The sequence below is a fragment of the Pseudorca crassidens genome, chromosome 9 (assembly GCF_039906515.1).
Source record: "Pseudorca crassidens isolate mPseCra1 chromosome 9, mPseCra1.hap1, whole genome shotgun sequence".
Taxonomy (NCBI): Eukaryota; Metazoa; Chordata; class Mammalia; order Artiodactyla; family Delphinidae; genus Pseudorca; species Pseudorca crassidens.
In genome coordinates, this window is record NC_090304.1 from 30927698 (window position 1) to 30949772 (window position 22075).

The 22075-nt window shown below is 38.0% G+C and overlaps 1 protein-coding gene across 3 annotated transcripts in view; it reads right to left on the bottom strand.

Annotated features, from left to right (window-relative positions):
* Positions 1-1928: 1928 nt before the first annotated feature.
* Positions 1929-22075, bottom strand: part of BBOX1 (gamma-butyrobetaine hydroxylase 1) — a 77361-nt gene continuing 57214 nt past the window's right edge. For all 3 annotated transcript variants that reach the window (XM_067749576.1, XM_067749575.1, XM_067749574.1), the window contains 3 exons: positions 21815-22011; positions 4169-4335; positions 1929-2440 (listed from right to left, as the gene is read on the bottom strand). In XM_067749576.1, the coding sequence (XP_067605677.1) occupies positions 2280-2440; positions 4169-4335; positions 21815-22011 (525 nt within the window). In that variant the 3' untranslated portion in view covers positions 1929-2279. The remainder of the gene's footprint in view (positions 2441-4168; positions 4336-21814; positions 22012-22075) is intronic.

Sequence of the window (22075 nt, forward strand, 5' to 3'; positions counted from 1 at the left end):
GTGCTTACCCTCAGCTAAGAGCCATGCTAAATGCTTTACATTAATTTTTTCCAAACTTCTCTGTTGATGCCTATCACCTGGGATCTTTGCTCAAAATACAGTTCCTAGTTCTTAGCCCAGATCTACTGAGTCCTAGTCTTCAGGGACCGAGTCTGGGAAGTTGTATTAAACACACACACACACACATACACACACACATGACTCTTATCATCTGAGAAGTTTGGGAAAACACTGCTCTACATGAACGTTTACTTAATCCACATAAAAATATAATGAGATAAGAACTATTATTAGTCTCATTTATAGACAGAAATCTGAGGCTTAAGGGAAGAAGTCATTTGTCCAAAGGCACATAGTTAACAGATTATCATTATTACAATTTGAACCTAGGCATCCAATCCCAGGATTTACAGCCCTGCTATACTCTACTCTCTCAGTGCCTGCATTGTGATCACTTTCAATTCTCTGTGCTTCTTCTGCCCTTTGACTTGGAAAGTCATTTTCCCATCTTTGCCAGGAAAACTACTGTTAACACTCATTCAATTTACACTGAAGCTTTCATTAACCTCCCCAGTATTGGTTGTCTCCCTATGAACCGTTCTGTTAACATAACACATCGTCATCTACATCCTTATCTGTTCCTCTACCAGACTATAAGCAGGCACATCCCAAGTCCTTCTATGTCCTTAGTCTAGCACCGTGCCTGATATATACCAGGTATGTGATTAAATATCTGTCAAATGAATAAAAGTCTAACAAGTCACTTTAGTGTTGCAAGTGTTTGTGGTTTAGGTGCTGTAAATGGATGGAGCTAGGGTTAGTCCAGAAACTTATTTGTTTTCAGTTATTGAATGCAGCCTCTTCAAATCAAGCCATGCCCCCATTGAACTTACCTGTTTTCATTCTAGGAGTCTCTTAGGAGAGGTGAGACTGAGAACACAACCCATTTCATTTGAAGTATAGAGGAATCAAACATGTGTGGTGTACTATAGTAGCCCCAGGCAAGACCAGATGATGGGAAAGGACAAAGAAGGCCCCAGAAAGGGGCAGTGTTCCAAGAGAAAGAGGAGCCTGGGCAGGCAACATGGACTTACTACCAGAGTTCAGAAAATAGAGGGGTGTGCTGACATAGGCCTAAGACACTTTTGATCCAGACTCCCAGTGCCTTGGGCACACTATGAGTGTGAAACAAAAGTTAAAGCATGGATGGAAATAGTGTTTTCACTCGGTCTTAAGGTGACAGGTAGAGCGCTACAGTGGTGGCAGTGATTAAGACTTTTGAAATAGGAGGCTTGGTTAGGTCCCAAAATGTATGGACTAAAAATCTATGTACTACCAGGATTTCAGCAAATGGAAATGCTGAGACTCCCCTTTTCGGCAGAGGTAGGGAAGGGACTGGGCACAACCAGAGTGGAACTTTCATGGCTGGTGGTGACACCTGTGTTCCATCACTGGAAGCAAGGCTGTGGCCATATAAGAAGCCAAGACCAGCAAGTCAAGCTGTCCAGAGGTTAAAAAACATCATGTCTACTTATGAGTGTTGCATGCATCTTGGTTCTACCTTTTCTAGTTATTAGTTGAAGGCAAGGAGTGAGGAGAACTGACCCACGGACAGGGGTAAGCTATGCTGGCAGTCCTTGGGAGTATTTCTTTGGGGCAAGAGCAACTTGGTGGGGGGTGGAACTAGATTTTCTTTTCATTTGGCATATTCTTGGGTTTGATATCATAATTTAGGTATTAAAAGAAATGCTGAGATCACCAGTTTGGTGAGGTCTGGAAATTGGGGTCACGTAATTCTGTAATAATAGTAAACAAAAGAGATCTTTGAAAATATGAAGCCTCTTTCCAAGCATGTTAAAGACAGTCATATGTAGTCATGAAAAATGAGACCCTCCAGGCAACAGAGCAGAAACATGTTTTGAGACAAGTTTTATTTGAAACACAACCTTTATTTGAAACAAAAGCTTTATTTAGAAGAAGCCTTACTTGAAGAAAGACTTTGATACAAAACTATTTGAAGGTATTCTGGAGACTCTCACAGATGTGCAAAAGAAATTAGATCATACATGCAATTGGACAGAAGAGATGCTTTATTATTTGAAAAAGAGAGAGCATGGCTACAACATCTAAAAAGTTGGCAGTGTATATGACTACAAAGAAAAGAGAACTCTTGTGTTAAAGAAATTAATGTGTTACTGACATGGCTCATGGCCTGTGAAGACAAATAACCTTGCCATATCTTATAAAATACACTCACTGGAATCTTATCAACAGGAGATTCAGTTTCTATTCCGGACACTCTGCCTTAAGATACGAAGCCTTGACATGACCACATCCCAGTCGGCATAAGCTCCTTCTAGATGGCGGGATATCTCAGTTCCTGCTTCATAGCTCCGTCGGCCATGAAGTAAGCGCCAGTTATCAAAGGTAATCACATCACCTAGACAAAAGATTTTGTTCAATATGAATATAATTCTATGTGTAAATGATTTTCTGAGCTAGAAAATGTAAACTGCAAAACAGCATTGCTACTTGGTTCACATCAAGACGCAATATGTTTATTTCTTTACATGAAACTGCACATTTGCTTTTTCATACAAATCAGGCCCACGGAATGGAGACTGCTTTAGACCTTTTGACATTTGAACTACATAGCTTGGGGGGGGCCCTTGTAGACACCTTTATAATTCTTACTTAAAGTATTATCTCTGTATAAAACCTTTGAATTGGTCTTCCTAATGGTTACTTATCTCTTACTCAGAAGTGTTTTTTTTAAATTGAAGTATAGTTGATTTATAATATTGTGTTAATTTCTGCTGTACAGCAAAGTGATTCAGTTATATATACATTCTTTTTTATATTCTTTTCCATTATGGTTTATTACAGGATATTGAATATAATTCCCCGTGATATATAGTAGGACCTTGTTGTTCATCCATTCTATATATAATAGCTTTCATCTGCTAACCCCAAATGTCCAGTCCATCCCTTTCCCCAACCTTCTCCCCATTGACAACCACAAGGCTGTTCTCTATGTCTGTGAGTCTGTTTCATTTGTGTCATAATTTAGATTCCACATATAAGTGGTATCATATGGTATTTGTTTTTCTCCTCCTGACTTAAGAAGTATTTATTTCTACTTTAACAGCTTCAAACAATTATAAGGGTAGTGACATTCTTGGTTTGTCTTTCATGTTCCTAGTATTTTATGTACATAATTTCTATGCCTCATAAAAATCTTGAGAGTATTATCTCCTATTTTCATACATGAGAAAACTGAAGCTCTGAGCAGTTGAGGCACTTGCCAGGAGATACACTGCCATTGAATGGTGAAGGTTGAATTCCAACTCCTATTTTGGGGTTACTTTTCTCTCACGGTATTTCCATTTTACATGTTGCTGCTCTTAAACTCAACTTGGTGTTGACTTCATAGCAGCGGACTTATGGAGATTTCTAGTATTACCTTATTATACCAAAGATCAATTCAAAAAATAATCACACACGTAAAGTATCTTCCACTTGGCCCAATCAGTAGGAGGGAGAATTTATGCTTTTTATTTTAAATATCAAAAGCCTCAAGTTTGATGTCACTTTATTGAGTAGAGATGGTCCAGACAAACCATAGTGCTTTCTGCTCCTTTATCCAAGTGGCTGGAATACTTCAAGTACTACTTTATTTCAGGTAGCACCATGTGTGCCAGATCAGATAAGCGTAACGAGTAAATCCTACTCATGTACTTTAGAGTGAGACTCGTGGAGATAATTTTATTTATTTACCAAGATAGGAAAATTAAGTACAGGTTTCAGTTTGTATTGATTGGCTATCAAAATAGAAAATATAAGTCATCAGTCTTCATATCAGACATGAGATTTTATTTGGTCTGTAGCTTGTCTTTCAATATTTATTCTTTATGTTAGAGGTTATTAAATTTTGGTGTGCTTAAGGATTACCTAGGGACTTATGAGTATTTTAAAGTCTGGAGAGTCAATTTAGAGGAAGGGTAGGGGCCAGGAGTCTGCTATTTAAGCAAGCTGGCTGCTCACCAAGACTCTGTTGTTAGTGTTCCACATGCCATGTTTGAGAAACACTGCTCTAGATATTGTGCTAAATGGTTAAGGTTGAAGAAAATCCATTCTTTCAGTTGTCTGAGAAAATGTGTTCACTGACCTGGATTCATCTTGAAAGTAAACTTGAATTCTTTACAATTCATGAGGTCAACAAACTCCTTCAGAGCAGCATAAAAAGGCTGAACTCTTTCAACAGGTACATCAAATATTGTGTCTCTAGTTGCATTATTGAAGTTGATGCGAACCACTTGGCCTTTATCGTCTAATCTATTTTTCAAAGAGAAAAAGTTAAAATATAGAAGTCATGAAATATCTATTTACTTTTGTAAGGGTCATTTCATCTTGGAAGATATTTCTGAAATACAATATTAAAGAATCCAAACACATGTACAGAAGATATTAAGGTTATCTGTGGTACAATGTACTCATTTGTTTTTTTCACATATTCATTTAGCAAGAATTTTTTGAAATCTTACTACATAAGTTCCAGAATTGATTCAAATTAATTTAAAATAAATGTTTCTGAGAAATTCCAGTTAAAATTTGTTTAGGAAAATAAATTCATTCTTTATTCTTTAAAACAGTAGCTTTTACATATTAAAATATTTTTATGTTACAGTTCATAGGTCAATCACTTTATATGTTTCATCTATGGAAGTTTTAAATATGATTTTACTGGAACAATATTGGGAAGAAAAATTGTTTTTTTTTTTTTTTTTGCGGTATGCGGGCCTCTCACTGTTGTGGCCTCTCCCGTTGCGGAGCACAGGCTCTGGACGCGCAGGCTCAGCGGCCATGGCTCACAGGCCCAGCCGCTCCGCGGCACGTGGGATCTTCCCGGACCGCGGCACGAACCCATGTCCCCTGCACTGGCAGGCGGACTCTCAACCACTGCGCCACCAGGGGAGCCCCAAAAAATTGTTTTTTAAAAATTGGAAATACTCTGTTCTATTTCAATCCCTAGTTTATAGATGGGGAAACTGAGGCACAGAGAAAGAAGAGTCTAGCCTGAGGCACATTCTTTGGATCTTTCCATCTATACTATGTATCTTAGTGTATAGGCTTCTAGAAGACTGATACTGAATGTCATTTAACGTTGTATTCCCAGCAATTAACATAGATCCTGGATATAACAGGCAGTTATTAAATATCTGTTGCATATGTAACTTTGTATATATTTTTTCAGTACCTTTAGAGAGTACCAAGGTCTTTTTAGTACCTTGGGAGAGCCTAATATTGTGATCTCTATATTCTTTCTTAGAATATTGATCATGACAATGTAACATAATACTGTTTTCAATGTAACAAATGATAACATTATTTCTAAATTTAAGTTTGCTGGTTATAATTAGGAAGGCATGAACATTTAGACACAGAGACAAAAGGAAGAGACAAATTTTTTTTTAAGCTTATTCGGAAGGTGAACTTTTCTCCAGTTCTAAAACATCAGCCAACTTTACCTTTTCTTTAGGTACAGGAGTGATGGATAAAAACTGAAGGTGGGCAAGGATGGTGACAAAGTGCCAAGAATTACTCCTGGGCCAGCTTAGGAGGTGGTAATGTGAACCAACAGCTGACTGATGGGTCAAACCGAACAGACTGTCACATGTTCCAGGGGTTGGTGACACTGATTTGGGGTCTAGATTACACTTAGCTGGCTGCTCACACAGAGTGAACCATTATCAAAAAGCTAGGTTATGGGAGGAAGGATGCAATGGCCTGTGGTATACAAAGTATGGCTATCTGGGCCCCTGTGCTTTGTACCTCAGATTAATAGTCAATCCTCTGAGCCAATGGCAAATGTAATGATAAACTCTAAGAAATAGTGACTAGCAGCAACACTTTGCTTATTGAACAGTGACTGAAAACTACCTATTGAACCATATAGGGAAAGAATGTAAGAAAGGAACAGGTTTTCAAAAAAGGCTCTTAGAAATTGAATTTATATATATTGATAAAATACAAATATGACTGAATAGGCAGTGAAGGGCACTCCCCTGTTGCCCCATCTTCTCCACATAGATAAAGGATGCTCTCTGGCCTGCAGGTTGTGGCTTTATGAACAAAGAATCAAGGAAGAGGACAGTCAGCAGAAGAGACTGTGGACCTCTGGGTTTGAGGGGTACAAAGGACAGTGCTTGGCCTTTCAATTGCCCCATTAGTGTTCATACTGCTGGTTTCAGACCCCTTTCACAGTTTCTGAGGGCATTTTGCCTTTTCATCTTATCTTTAAAATTCTAGCCTGACTGCTCCTGACCCACATTCCCTCCTCTCCCCCTGCATTATTTTCTGTACATATACCAATGACACCCTTTGTGTCATCCTCCATGATACTGACAAGTATGTCACATCTTTGAAACTTCTTGGGGTCTTCCATCCCAGCCACTCTGGTGATGTTTTTTTTTTTTTTTTTTCCACTAACACCGTAATTCTTGCATGGGAATGGTTATGCTAGTTATGAGCTCTCTCTTTTGGAGTCCATGTATGTATCCTCACATATCTTTGAAAGGAACTTCGTGATTCATTAATCTCATGAAATCAGGATTGTGTGTCCCATGGTACATTGTATTAAGTTTTCATTTCCCAGAGTTCACACATGTGGGCAAAAAGAAGCAATTTCTCTGTGTGTGTACGTGTGTGTAACACAGCCTCTGTCTCTTTTCACCTGGTATCTACTTTCTATATGAGAAAATAAGAAACAAATTTGTTATTTAGCATTCTCAGTAATGACCTGAGGAGAAATAGAAAGTAAATTTAGTTATGAGGTCTAGAGAAGATGTTATCCTGAGGATTGAAGAATGTTAGAGGAGATGAGTGGCTGGCATCTTGAAGATCAACCTAAAATGCAAAATTGAATCTTAGTAAGCAGGATATTCTGTGTGCAAAAACAGAATGAAAGGAAGGTCTTGATGCAGGATTATATGCTGAGGAAGGGTAAAAAGCCCCCAAAGATGAGGAATAACCAGCTATGTATTAGCTATGCATAAAGGACAAGCATTTAAACAGAAACAAGCAACATGATGACTGCAAATTAGTAAAAGCAAAACATCATCAGTGATGCCAATAAAAGAACCCAAGGGAAAGACTGTAGAATCATCTCCTACAATCCAGGTGGATGCTGTGGACACGCCTCGTTAGTTAAAATATTATTTCTCATTGAGAGAGGTGATGTGAATTTGTTGTGAGAATTATGGTCTTGCCCACCACATCACATTTTATGCAAGAAAAATTTATTTCAGACTTTAAAAGCATCTCAAATCTTGCAAATGGATTATGTTCCCTCCTTGCTTTGGTCTTTAGAAACTCAGAGCTGAAATTAAAATCTATCACCAGTAAATGTGTTGGATTATGAAAATTATGGCTAGCTAAAATTTATTCTGCCCTTTCTGATCCAGACACTTTGACAGGACTGTCTGTATATTATCTCTATAATTCCCACTACAATTATTATGTGGTAAGTATTAATATCACTTTTTTTTTTTTTTACTGAGAATTACTCCTTTTCGTGGCTTAGCAAGAATAAGTCACTTGACCAACAACTCACAGATAACAAGAGGAGTTGTGTTCATGTGACTGAATTTGTAACCAGTAGGATGCAACACTATAGCTTAATCTCACTATTATTTTCGTCCTAGTTACTTTGTTTTTTATTGTACTGCATGATACTTAACTTTCTCAGCAGCCTCCAAGATCTTTTTGTATTAGATAGGACATAAGCATCTCAAAAGACTTAAAAGATTTAACCACCAGGAAAATTAACCCAAACACTCAGGGGACCGAGGCCCTTGATTAACTGAAAACTCTCTTTGTTTCATCTCCTGTTGTTAAAAATACATTTTAAGTGAATTAATGTTAACCACTTGATATTCTTTATGGATATCCCTGAGACCTTGATAACGGCCAAATTCTAGAATGTTATTGCAAAAAATAACAAAAGCAAATTATGATGATAGATATTGTTAATCTCACTCAAGGAGACCTTCAAGATGGCGGAAGAGTAAGACGTGGAGATCACCTTCCTCCACACAGATACATCAGAAATACATCTATACGTGGAACAACTCCTACAGAACACCTACTGAACGCTGGCAGAAGACCTCAGACCTCCCAAAAGGCAAGAAACTCCCCACGTACCTGGGTAGGGCAAAAGAAAAAAGGAAGAACAGAGACAAAAGAATAGGGACGTGCACCAGTGGGAGGGAGCCGTGAAGGAGGAAAGGTTTCCACACACTAGGAAGCCCCTTCCCGGGTGGAGACTGCGGGTGGCGGAGGGGGAAAGCTTTGGAGCCGCGGAGGAGAGCATAGCAACGGGTGCGGAGGGCAAAGCCGAGAGATTCCCGTACAGAGGATCAGGGCCAACCGGCACTCACCAGCCGGAGAGGCTTGTCTGCTCACCCGCCAGGGCAGGCGGGGTTGGAAGCTGAGGCTCGGGCTTCTGTCGGAGCGCAGGGAGAGGACTGGGGTTGGCGGCGTGAACACAGCCTGCAGGGGGTTAGTGCACCACGGCTAGCCAGGAGGGAGTCCGGGGAAAAGTCTGGACCTGCCTAAGAGGGAAGAGACTTTTTCTTTCCTCTTTGTTTCCTGGTGCGCGAGGAGAGGGGATTCAGAGCGCTGCTTAAAGGAGCTCCAGAGACGGGCGCGAGCCGCGGCTAAAAGCATGGACCCCAGAGACGGGCATGAGACGCTAAGGCTGCTGCTGCCACCAACAAGAAGCCTGTGTGTGAGCACAGGTCACTATCCACACCGCCCATCCCGGGAGCCTGTGCAGCCCACCACTGCCAGGGTCCCGTGATCCAGGGACAGCTTCCCCGGGAGAACACACGGCGCGCCTCAGGCTGGTGCAGCGTCACTCTGGCCTCTGCCGCCGCAGACTCGCCCAGCACTCCGTGCCCCTCCCTCCCTCCGGCCTGAATGAGCCAGAGCCCCTGAATCAGCAGCTCCTTTAACCCCGTCCTATCTGAGCAAAGAACAGACGCCCTCAGGCGACCTACACGCAGAGGCGGGTCCAAATCCAAAGCTGAACCCCGGGAGCTGTGTGAACAAAGAAGAGAAAGGGAAATCTCTGCCATCAGCCTCAGGAGCAGCGGATTAAATCTCCACAATCAACTTGCTGTACCTGCAACTGTGGAATACCTGAATACACAACGAATCATCCCAAATTGAGGCAGTGGACTTTGGGAGCAACAATATATATATATTTTTTTCCTTTTTCTCTTTTCGTGAGTGTGTATGTGTATGCTTCTGTGTGTGATTTTGTCTTATAGCTTTGATTTGACCATTTGTCCTAGGCTTCTGTCTGTCCTTTTTTTTTTTTAGTATAGTTTTTAGCACTTGTTATCATTGGTATATTTGTTTTTTCACTTGGTTGCTCTCTTCTTTCCTTCTTTTTTATTACTTTTTAATTATTTTATTTTTAATAATTATTTTATTTTATTTATTTTATTCCAATCTTTCTTTCTTTTTTTCTTCCTTTTCTTCTGAGCCGAGAAGGTGGGAGAGCTGAGGTCAGGACATTGGTCCACTAGAGACCTCCTGGCTCCACGTAATATCAAATGGTGAAAGCTCTCCCAGAGATCTCCATCTCAACACTAAGACCCAGCTCCACTCAACAAACAGCAAGCTACAGTGCTGAATATCCTATGCCAAAAAAATAGAAAGACAGGAATACAACCTCACCCATTAGCAGCGAGGCTGCCTAAAATCATAATAAGGTCACAGACACCCCAAAACACACCACTGGATGTGGACTTGCCCACCAGAAAGACAAATCCAGCCTCAACCACCAGAACACAGGCACTAGTCCCTTCCACCAGGAAGCCTACAGAACCCACTGAACCAACCTTAGCCACTGGGGGCAGACACCACAAACAACAGGAGCTATGAACCTGCAGCCTGCAAAAAGGAGACCACAAACACAGTAAGTTAAGCAAAATGAGAAGACAAAGAAACACACAACAGATGAAGGAGCAAGGTAAAAAGCCACCAGACCAAACAAATGAAGAGGAAATAGGCAGTCTACCTGAAAAAGAATTCAGAGTATTGATAATAAAGATGATCCAAAATCTTGGAAATAGAATGGAGAAAATACAAAAAACGTTTAACAAGGACCTAGAAGAACTAAAGAGCAAACAAACAATGATGAACAACACAATAAATGAAATTAAAAATTCTCTAGAAGGAAAGAGTAGCAGAATAACTGAGGCAGAAAAACGGATGACTGACCTGGAAGATAAAATAGGGGAAATAACTACTGCAGAGCAGAATAAAGACAAAAGAATAAAAAAATTGAGAACAGTCTCAGAGACCTCTGGGACAACATTAAACTCGCCAACATTCGAATTATAGGGGTCCCAGAAGAAGAAGAGAAAAAGAAAAGGATTGAGAAAATATTTGAAGAGATTATAGTTGAAAACTACCCTAATATGGGAAGGGAAATAGTTAACTCTGGAAATCACAGAGAGTCAAATAAAGGATAAATCCAAGCAGAAACACACCAAGACACATATTAATCAAACTATCAAAAATTAAATACAAAGAAAAAATACTAGAAGCAGCAAGGGTAAAACAACAAATAACCTACAAGGGAATCCCCATCAGGTTAACAGCTGATCCTTCAGCAGAAACTCTGCAAGCCTGAAGGGAGTGGCAGGACATATTTAAAGTGATGAAAGGGAAAACCTACAACAAAGGTTACTCCACCTGGCAAGGATCTCATTCAGATTTGACAGAGAAATTAATACATTTACAGACAAGCAAAAGCTAAGAGAATTCAGCACCACCAAACCAGCTTTACAACAAATGCTAAAGGAACTTCTCTAGGAAGGAAACACAAGAGAAGGAAAAGACCTACAATAACAAACACAAAACAATTAAGAAAATGGTACTAGGAACATACATATTGATAATTACCTTAAATGTAAATGGATTAAATGCTGCAACCAAAAGTCATAGACTGGCTGAATGGATACAAAAACAAGGCCTCTATATATGCTGTCTATAGGAGACCCACTTCAGACCTAGGGACACATACAGACTGAAAGTGAGGGGATGAAAAAAGATATTCCATGCAAATGGAAATCAAAAGAAAGCTGGAGTAGCAATTCTCATATCAGACAAAATAGACTTTAAAATAAAGACTATTGCAAGAGACAAAGAAGGACACTACATAATGATCAAGGGATCAATCCAAGAAGAAGATATAACAATTGTAAATATTTATGCACCCAATATAGGAGCACCTCAATATATAAGGCAAATGCTAATAGCCACAAAAGGGGAAATTGACAGTAACAGAATCATAGTAGGGGACTTTAACACCCCACATTTACAAATGGACAGATCATCTAAAATGAAAATAAATAAGGAAACCAGCTTTAAATGATACATTAAACAAGATGCACTTAATTGACATTTATAAGACATTCCATCCCAAAATAACAGCATACACTTTCTTTTCAAGTGCTCAAGGACCATTCTCCAGGATAGATCATAACTTGGGTCACAAATCAAGCCTTGGTAAATTTAAGAAAATTAAAATCATATCAAGTATCATTTCCGACCACAACGCTATGAGACTAGATATCAATTACAGAAAAAAAATCTGTAAAATATACAAACACATGGAGACTAAACAATACACTACTAAATAACCAAGAGATCACTGAAGAAATCAAAGAGGAAATCAAAGAATACCTAGAAACAAATGACAATGAAAACATGACGACCCAAAACCCATGGGATGCAGCAAAAGCAGTTGTAAGAGGGAAGTTTATAGCAATACAATCCTACCACAAGAAACAAGAAACATCTCAAATTAACAACCTAACCTTACATCTAAAGCAATTAGAGAAAGAAGAACAAAAAAACCCCCAAAGTTAGCAGAAGGAAAGAAATCATAAAAATCAGATTGGAAAGAAATGAAAAAGAAATGAAGAAAACAGTAGCAAAGTTCGATAAAACTAAAAGCTGGTTATTTGAGAAGATAAACAAAATTGATAAACCATTAGGCAGACTCATCAAGAAAAAAAGGGAGAAGACTCAAATCAATAGAATTAGAAATGAAAAAGGAGAAGTAATAACTGACACTGCAGAAATACAAAGGATCTTGAGAGATTAGTACAAGCAATTGTATGCCAGTAAAATGGACAGCCTGGAAGAAATGGACAAATTCTTAGAAAAGCACAACTTTCAGGGACTGAACCAGGAAGAAATAGAAAATATAAACAAACCAATCACAAGCAGTGAAATTGAGACTGTGATTAAAAATCTTCCAACACACAAAGCCAAGGACCAGATGGCTTCACAGGCGAACGCTATCAAACATTTAGAGACGAGCTAACACCTATTCTTCTCAAACTCTTCCAAAATATAGCAGAGGGAGGAACACTCCCACACTCATTCTATGAGGCCACCATCACCCTGATACCAACACCAGACAAGGATGTCACAAAGAAAGAAAACTACAGGCCAATATCACTGATGAACATAGATGCAAAACTCCTCAACAAAATACTCGCAAACAGAATCCAACAGCACATTAAAAGGATCATACACCATGATCAAGTGGGGTTTATCCCAGGAATGCAAGGATTCTTCAATATATGCAAATCAATCAATGTGATAAACCATATTAACAAACTGAAGGAGAAAAACCATATGATCATCTCAATAGAGGGAGAAAAATCTTTTGACAAAATTCAATACCCATTTATGATAAAACCCCTCCAGCAAGTAGGCATAGAAGAACTTACCTCAACATAATAAAGGCCATATATGACAAACTCACAGCCAACATCATTCTCAATGGTGAAAAACTGAAACCATTTCCACTAAGATCAGGAACAAGACAAGGTTGCCCACTCTCACCGTTATTATTCAACATAGGTTTGGAAGTTTTAGTGACAGCAATCAGAGAAGAAAAAGAAATAAAAGGAATCTAAACTGGAAAAGAAGAAGTAAAGTTGTCACTGTTTGTTTGCAGATGACATGATACCATACATAGAAAATCCTAAAGATGGTACCAGAAAACTAGTAGAGGTAATCAATGAATTTGGAAAAGTAGCAGGATACAAAATTAATGCACAGAAATCTCTTGCATTCCTATACACTAATGATGAAAAATCTGAAAGAGAAATTAAGAAAACACTCCCATTTACCATTGCAACCAAAAGAATAAAATAACTGGAATAAACCTACCTAAGGAGACAAAAGACCTGTATGCAGAAAACTATAAGACACTGATGAAAGAAATTAAAGATGGTACAAACAGATGGAGAGATATACCATATTCTTGGATTGGAAGAATCAAAGTTGTGAAAATGACTATACTACCCAAAGCAATCTACAGATTCAATACAATCCCTATCAAACTACCAATGGCATTTTTCACAGAACTAGAACAAAAAATTTCACAATTTGTATGGAAACACAAAAGACCCTGAATAGACAAAGCAATATTGAAAAAGAAAAACAGAGCTGGAGGAATCAGGCTCCCTGACTTCAGACTATAGTACAAAGCTACAGTCATCATGACAGTATGGTACTGGCACAAAAACAGAAATATAGATCAATGGAACAGGATAGAAAGCCCAGAGATAAACCCATGTACATATGGTCACCTTATTTTTGATAAAGCAGGCAAGAATATACAATGGAGAAAAGACAGCCTCTTTAATAAGTGGTGCTGGGAAAACTGGACAGCCACATGTAAAAGAATGAAATTAGAACATTCCCTACACCGTACAGAAAAATACACTCAAAATGGATGAAAGACCTAAATTTAAGGCTAGACACTGTAAAACTGTTAGAGGAAAACATAGGCAGAACACTCTATGACATAAATCACAGCAAGATCCTTTTGGAACCACCTCCTAGAGAAATGGGAATGAAAACAAAAATAAACAAATGGGACCTAATGAAACTTCAAAGCTTTTGCACAGCAAAGGAAACCATAAAGAAGATGAAAAGACAGCCGTCAGAATGGGAGAAAATATTTGCAAATGAAGCAACTGACAAACGATTAATCTCCAAGATATGCAAGAAGCTCAGGCAGCTCAATATCGAAAAAACAAACAACCCAATCCACAAATGGGTGGAAGACCTAAATAGACTTTTCTCCAAAGAAGATATACGGATTGCCCACAAACATATGAGAGGATGCTCAACATCACAAATCATTAGAGAAATGCAAATCAAAACTACAGTGAGGTATCACCTCACACCAGTCACAATGGCCATCATCAAAAAATCTACAAACAATAAACGCTGGAGCAGGTGTGGAGAAAAGGGAACCCTCTTGCGCTGTTGGTGGGAATGTAAATTGATATAGCCACTATGGAGAACAGTATGGAGGTTCCTTAGAAAACTAAAACTAGAACTACCATACGACCCAGCAATCCCACTACTGGGCATATACCCTGAGAAAACCATAATTCAAAAAGAGTCATGTACCACAATGTTCATTGCAGTTCTATTTACAATAGCCAGGACATGGAAGCAACCTAAGTGTCCACTGACAGATGAATGGATAAAGAAGATGTGGCCATATATACAATGGAATATTAGTCAGCCATAAAAAGAAACAAAATTGAGTTATTTGTAGTGAGGTGGATGGATCTAGAGTCTGTCATACAGAGTGAAGTAAGTCAGAAAGAGAAAAACAAACACCATATGCTAACACATATATATGGAATCTAAAAAAAAAAAAAGTTTCTGAGAAACCTAGGGTCAGGACAGGAATAAAGATTCAGACATAGACAATGGACTTGAGGACAGGAGAAGGGGGAAGGGTAAGCTGGGATGAAGTGAGAGAGTGGCACGGACTTATATATACTACCAAATGTAAAATAGATAGCTAGTGGAAAGCAGCTGCATAGTACAGGTAGATAAGCTTGGTGCTTTGTCACCATATAGAGGGGTGGGATAGGGAGGGAGGGAGGGAGACACAAGTGGGAGCGGATACGGGGATATATGTATATGTATAGCTGATTCACTTTGTAATAAAGCAGAAACTAATACACCATTGTAATGCAATTATACTCCAGTAAAGCTGTTAAAAAAAAAATCACTCAATAGCTAAGTGTTGTTTTCTTTTCGTTTTTGTTTTTTTGCCTCTGTTCTCTAGCCCTGAAGAGTCTGCACCCATATTGTGTCACAACAAAATGGTAATTTGTCATAGGGTTTTAAGGTAACTTTTTTTAAAATTGTTGTATTTAGCCCATTTATATTTAATGTCATTATTGATAAGGTCATGATTAAATCTACAATCTTACCATTCATTTTCTCTTTTTTTCTTGAATTTTATTATATTTTATTTTTTATAAAGCAGGTTCTTATTAGTTATCCATCTTATACATATTAGTGTATGTATGTCAATCCCAAACCGCAATTCATCCCACCACCACCACCCACCCCCCTGCTTTTCCCTCTTTTTGTCCATACGTTTGTTCTCTACATCTGTGTCTCATTTCTGCATTTCAGACTGGTTCAGCTGTACCATTTATTTAGATTCCACATATATGCTTTAATATATATTTGTTTTTCTCTTTCTGACTTACTTCACTCTGTGCAAAAGCTTTTAAGTTTCATTTGTTCCCATTTGTTTATTTTTGTTTTTATTTCCATTACTCCAGTGGGTGGGTCAGAAAAGAACTTGCTGTGATTTATGTCAAAGAGTGTTCTTCCTATGTTTTCCTCTAAGAGTTTTATAGTGTCTGGTCTTACATTTTGGTCTTTAATCCATTTTGAGCTTATTTTTGTGTATGGTGTTAGGGAGTGTTCCAATTTCATTCTTTTACATGTAGCTGTCCAGTTTTCCCAGCACCACTTATTGAAGAGACTCTCTTTTCTCCATTATATTTCCTTGCCTCCTTTGTCATAGTTTAGTTGGGCATAGGTGCGTGGGTTTATCTCTTGGGTCACTATCCTGTTCCATGGATCCATGTTTCTGTTTTTGTGCCAGTACCATACTGTCTTGATTACTGCAGCTTTGTAGTAAAGTCTGAAGTCAGGGAGTCTGATTCCTCCAGCTCCATTTATTTCCCTAAAAACTGCTTTGGCTATTCCGGTCATCTGTGTCTCCATACGAATTTTAAGATTTTTTGTTTGAATTCTGTAAAAAAATGCCATTGGTAATTTGATAGGGATTGCATTGGATCTGTAGATTGCTTTGGGTAGTATAATCATTTTCACAATATTGTTTTTTCCAATCCAAGAACATGGTATATCTCTCCATTGGTTTGTATCATCTTTGATTTCTTTCATCAGTGTCTTATAGTTTTCTGAGTACAGGTCTTTTACCTTAATAGGTAAGTTTATTCCTAGGTATTTTATTCTTTTTTTGCAATGGTGAATGGGATTGTTTCCTTAATTTCTCCCTCTGATCTTTCATTGTTAGTGTATAGGATTGCAAGAGATTTCTGTGCATTAATTTTGTATCCTGCAAATTTACCAAATTCATTGATTAGCTGTAGTGGTTTTCTGGTGGCACCTTTAGGATTATCGATGTGTAGTATCATGTCACCTGCAACAGTGACAGTTTTACTTCTTCTTTTCCAATTTGTATCCTTTATTTCTTTTTTTTCTCTGATTGCCATGGCTAGGACTTCCAAAACTCTGTTGAATAATAGTGACAAGAGTGAACATCCTTGTCTTCTTCCTGATCTAGAGAAATGCTTTCAGTTTTTCACAATTGAGAACGATGTTTGCTGTGGGTTTGTCAAATATGGCCTTTATTATGTTGAAGCAGGTTCCCATGGTTTGCCCACTTTCTGGAGAGTTTTTATCATAAATGGGTGTTGAATTTTGTCAAAAGCTTTTATTGCACCTATTGAGATGATCATATGGTTTTTATTCTTCAAGTTGTTAATATGGTGTATCACATTGATTGATTTGCATATATTGAAGAATCCTTGCATCCATGGGATAAATTCCACTTGGTCATGGTGTATGATTCTTTTAATGTGTTGTTGGATTCTGTTTGCTAGTATTTTGTTGAGGATTTTTGCATGTATATTTATGAGTGATATTGGTCTGTAATTTTCTTTTTTTGTAGTATCTTTGCCTGGTTTTGGTATCAGGGTGATGGTGGCCTCATAGAATGAATTTGGGAGTGTTCCTTCCTCGGCAATTTTTTGGAAGAGTTTGAGAAGGATTGGTGTTAGCTCTTTTCTAAATGTGTGATAGAATTCTCCTGTGAAGATATCTGGTCTGGGGCTTTTGTTTTGGAAGATTTTTAATCACAGTTTCAATTTCATTACTTGTGATTGGTGTGTTCCTATTTTCTCTTTCTTCCTGTTTCAGTCTTGTAAGGTTATACCTTTCTAAGAATTTGTCCAGTTCTTCCAGGTTGTCCATTTTATTGGCATAGAGTTGATTGTAGTAGTCTCTTAGGATGCTTTGTATTTCTGTGGTGTCCGTTGTAACTTCTCCTTTTTCATTCCTAAATTTATTGATTTGAGTCCTCTCCCTCTTTTTTTTTTTTTTTTTGTGGTATGCGGGCCTCTCACTGCTGTGGCCTCTCCCGTTGTGGAGCACAGGCTCCGGACGTGCAGGCTCAGCGGCCATGGCTCATGGGCCCAGCCGCTCCACGGCATGTGGGATCTTCCCGCACCAGGGCACGAACCTGTGTCCCCTGCATTGGCAGGCGGACTCTCAACCACTGCACCACCAGGGAAGCCCAGTCCTCACCCTCTTTTTCTTGATGAGTCTGGCTAATGTTTTATCAATTTTGTTTATCTTCTCAAAGAACCAGCTTTTAGTTTTATTGATCTTTTCCATTGTTTTCTTTGTTTCTATTTCATTGATTTCTGCTCTTGCTATAAACTTCCCTGTTAGAACTGCTTTTGATGCATCCCAGAGGTTTTGAATCGTCGTATTTTCATTGTCATTTGTCTCTAGGTATTTTTTGATTTTCTCTTTGATTTTTTCACTGGTCTCTTTGTTATTTAGTAACGTGTTGTTTAGCCTCCATGTGTTTGTGTTTTTAACGTTTTTTCCCTGTAATTGATTTCTAATCTCTTAGTGTCATTGTCAGAAAATATGCTTGATATGATGTCAATTTTCTTAAATTTACCGAGGTTTGATTTGTGACCCAAGAAGTGACCCATACTGGAGAATGTGCCATGTGTAATTGTGAAGAAAGTGTAATCTGCTGTTTTTGGATGGAATGTCCCATAAATATCAATTAAATATATCTGTTCTATTGTGTCATTTAAAGCTTGTGTTTCCTTATTAATTTTCTGTCTGGATCATCTGGCCATTGGTGTAAGTGAGGTGTTAAAAGTCCCCCACTATTATTGTATTACTGTTGATTTCCTCTTTTATAGCTGTTAACATTTGCCTTATGTAGTGAGGTGCTCCTGTGTTGGGTGCATATATACTTAGAATTGTTATGTCTTCTTCTTGGATTGATCCATTGACATTATGTAATGTCCTTCCTTGTCTCATGTAACATTCTTTATTTTAAAGTCTATTTTAACTGATATGAGTGTTGCTATTCCAGCTTTCTTTTGATTTCCATTTGCATTGAATATCTTTTTCCACCCCCTCACTTTCAGTGTGTATGTGTCCCTAGGTCTGAAGTGGGTCTCTTGTAGACAGCATATATATGTGTCTTGTTTTGGTATCCATTCAGCTAGCCTGTGTCTTTTGGTTGGAGCATTTAATGCATTCACATTTAAGGTAATTATTGATATCTCTGTTCCTATTACCATTTTCTTAATTGTTTTGTTTTTGTTTTTGTAGGTCCTTTTCTTGTCTTGTGTTTCCCACTTAGAAAAGTTCCTTTAGCATTTGTTGTAGAGCTGGTTTGGTGGTGCTGAATTCTCTTAGCTTTTGCTTGTCTGTAAAGCTTTTGATTTCTCCATCGAATCTGAATGAGTTCCTTGATGGATAGAGTAATGTTTGTTGTACGTTCTTTCCTTTCATCACTTTAAATATATTGTGCCACTCCCTTCTGGCTTGTAGAGTTTCTGCTGAAAAATTAGCTGTTAACCTTATGGGAGTTCCCTTGTATGTTATTTGTCATTTTTCCCTTTTTGCATTTAATAATTTTTCTTTGTCTTTAATTTTTGTCAATTTGTTTACTATGTATCTCAGCGTGTTTCTCCTTGGGTTTTCCTGCCTGGGACTCTGTGCTTCCTGGAGTTGGGTGGCTATTTCCTTTCCCATGTTAGGGAAGTTATTGACTACAATCTCTTCAAATATTTTCTCAGGTCCTTTCTCTCTCTGTTCTCCTTCTGAAACCCCTATAATGTGAATGTTGGTGTGTTTAATGTTGTTCCAGAGGTCCCTTATGGTGTCTTCATTTCTTTTCATTCATTTTTTTTTTTTTCTGTTTTGCAACAGTGGATTCCATAATTCTGTCTTCCAGGTCACTTATCTGTTGTTCTGCCTCAGTTATTCTGCTATTGATTCCTTCTGGTGTATTTTTCATTGCAGTTATTTTATTGTTCATCTCTGTTTGTTCTTTAATTTTTCTAGGTCTTTGTTCTTTAATTCTTGAAGGTCTTTGTTAAACATTTCTTGCATCTTCTCGATCTTTGCCTCCATTCTTTTTCCGAGGTCCTGGATCATCTTCACTATCATTATTCTGAATTCTTCTTCTGGAAGTTTGCCTATCTCCACTTACTTTAGTTGTTTTTCTGGGGTTTTACCTTGTTCCTTCGTCTGGTACATAATTGTCTGCCTTTTCATTTGGTCTATCTTTCTGTGAATGTGGTTTTTGTTTCACAAGCTGCAGGATTGTAGTTCTTCTTGCTTCTGCTGTTTGCCCTCTAAGTTAACTTTTAAACAGTGAAATCTGTCCTGTTAAAACTGGGAATCTCAGGAGCTATTTTATCTTCTTCCCACCTCAATGACCTACCTCTCAGGGTATGTTATTATGAACTAGGATTTATTTTTCACATGTGTCTTTCTCTCACACCATCATTCAATTTGTCATGAAAATATGCTGTTTTGATATGCAAAATATATCCCCAAGCAGACCCTTCTCCATACTGCTGCTATTGCCACCTGGACCACTCATGTTCAAGTTACCCTCATCTCTGACCTCTGGTCGTGTAGGAGCTTCCAAGCTGGTCTTCCTGCTGCTGCCCTTGCTCTTGTACACTATATTCAGCACAGCAGCCATGGTGATCCACTTAAAATGTAAATGACTTTATATAAATATAGATGCCTCTCTTTTGGTCAAAATCTTCCAGCAAGCCCTTTTTTCACTAAGAATTAAAGCTAATGTTATTACAATGACTAGTAAGGCTCTATATAAACTTACCCCCACCTGGCCTCCTTTTGTAATACCATCCCCCCATTGGCCTCATTGCTGTCCCTTGAACGCACCCAGCATCTTCTTAGGGTTATCCTAGGAACTTTTCTCTAGCTGCTCATCTTCTGGAAAAACTCCCTCACTTCTTTAAATTTTTGCTGAAATATCACCTACTCAGTAAAGCTTATCCTTGACACACTATTTAATGATACAAATTTTATCCTCCCTAAGTCTTTGGCTCTACAGATTCCCCTATCCTGCCTTACTTTTCCTTTTTTCTTAAGCACTTAAAATATTTTAATATTCATTGCAATTTACTCATATATTTTAAAATTCCTGATTTTCCCCTCCCCTATTAGAAAGTAAGCTACATGAAGGCAGGAATCTTTGTTTTGTCCACTGATGTATCCCAAGCACCAAGAAGAGTGACTGGCTTCAGTAAATATTTGTTGAATGAATAAATGAAGATCATATGTGTATATAATAAAGCTGAGTTAGTATACTGGGGATTTGATTATTTATTAAATGAGTTTATTTTCGTATTATTTGGTTATTTCTCCTAAAAGAAGAATACAAACTCAGTTATAAAATTGGAAAACACCCCAGCATTCATTAACTGAGGTTGGATTAAATAAAACATGTCCTAGAAACACAATGTAGGATAATTCTCATATAAGAGAATAAATGTGTGGTCCTTGTAGATACTTGAAAAATTATTGTGAAATAATGTTAAATGAAAAAAGCACACAAAACATTCTGTGTAGGGAACATAAGAGTTTTTGGCATCAGTCTGGGGAGATGTCACTGTTTCATTCTCAGCCCTTGTAGTTCAGGTGAGCCTGACCTTACTCCAGAGGTGAACATGTGATCCAGGGACAGCCAGTCAAAATTCTCTGACTTCCTAGCCATGGTGATTGCTTCCAGTATAGACTTGAACACATGTTGAGCAGCGAATCTACATCCTTGTGTTAGCTATTGGGAAGTAAGTGTTTTCTGTGTGCTGTGATTATCAGCTCTAATAACAATGAAAACTTGGAGCTTCTATTGATTATCTTTGAAAATGAAGCCAACACAGAAGATATGTTGGCTAAGAGGTGAAGGAAAAAAAGAGATCAATATCAGATGATATTTTAAAACTCCTGGACCTACCTAATTTGAGTTATATTTTTTTCACTTCTGAAAGGGTCCTGATTAGCATACAATCACACTGATTATAACTCTGTAGAACTTATATTTTTAAAATGAAGTATACATGAAGTCTTAGTTACTCTTCTTATATTGATTAAGAACAGGGAATTTGATAAAGAATTTTTTTAATGGTGATAGTGTTCTTTTTTCCTCTTTCATTCAAGAACTGGAGTAAACAGTTAATAAAAACTAAAGTTCGTGAGTTAACTGAATTTTTCTGTTGTTTAAGCTTTAGGTTAATGAAGCCTTTGCTGTCAACAGTTTTACTGCTCTGACAAATTTAGAAACAGTACTTACTCTATAATTTTGTGTTTCGATTGTACAGAGAAATCGCAGTAATCCACTCCAATGTCTGTAAAGTCCACAAAGGTGGAGGACAGAATCTGGAATGCCCAAGGATTTTTTTCCTTGAGCTTTTGGCATACGTTAAATCCATCTACAATTTCTGAATCACCCCCAGTGACTGTTTGCTTTATGCAGTGCAGAAGCTGAACCTATGAAAAGAAACAGAGAACTATGTTTTAAAATGGTATGCACTTAACATTTTTGACAGTTTTA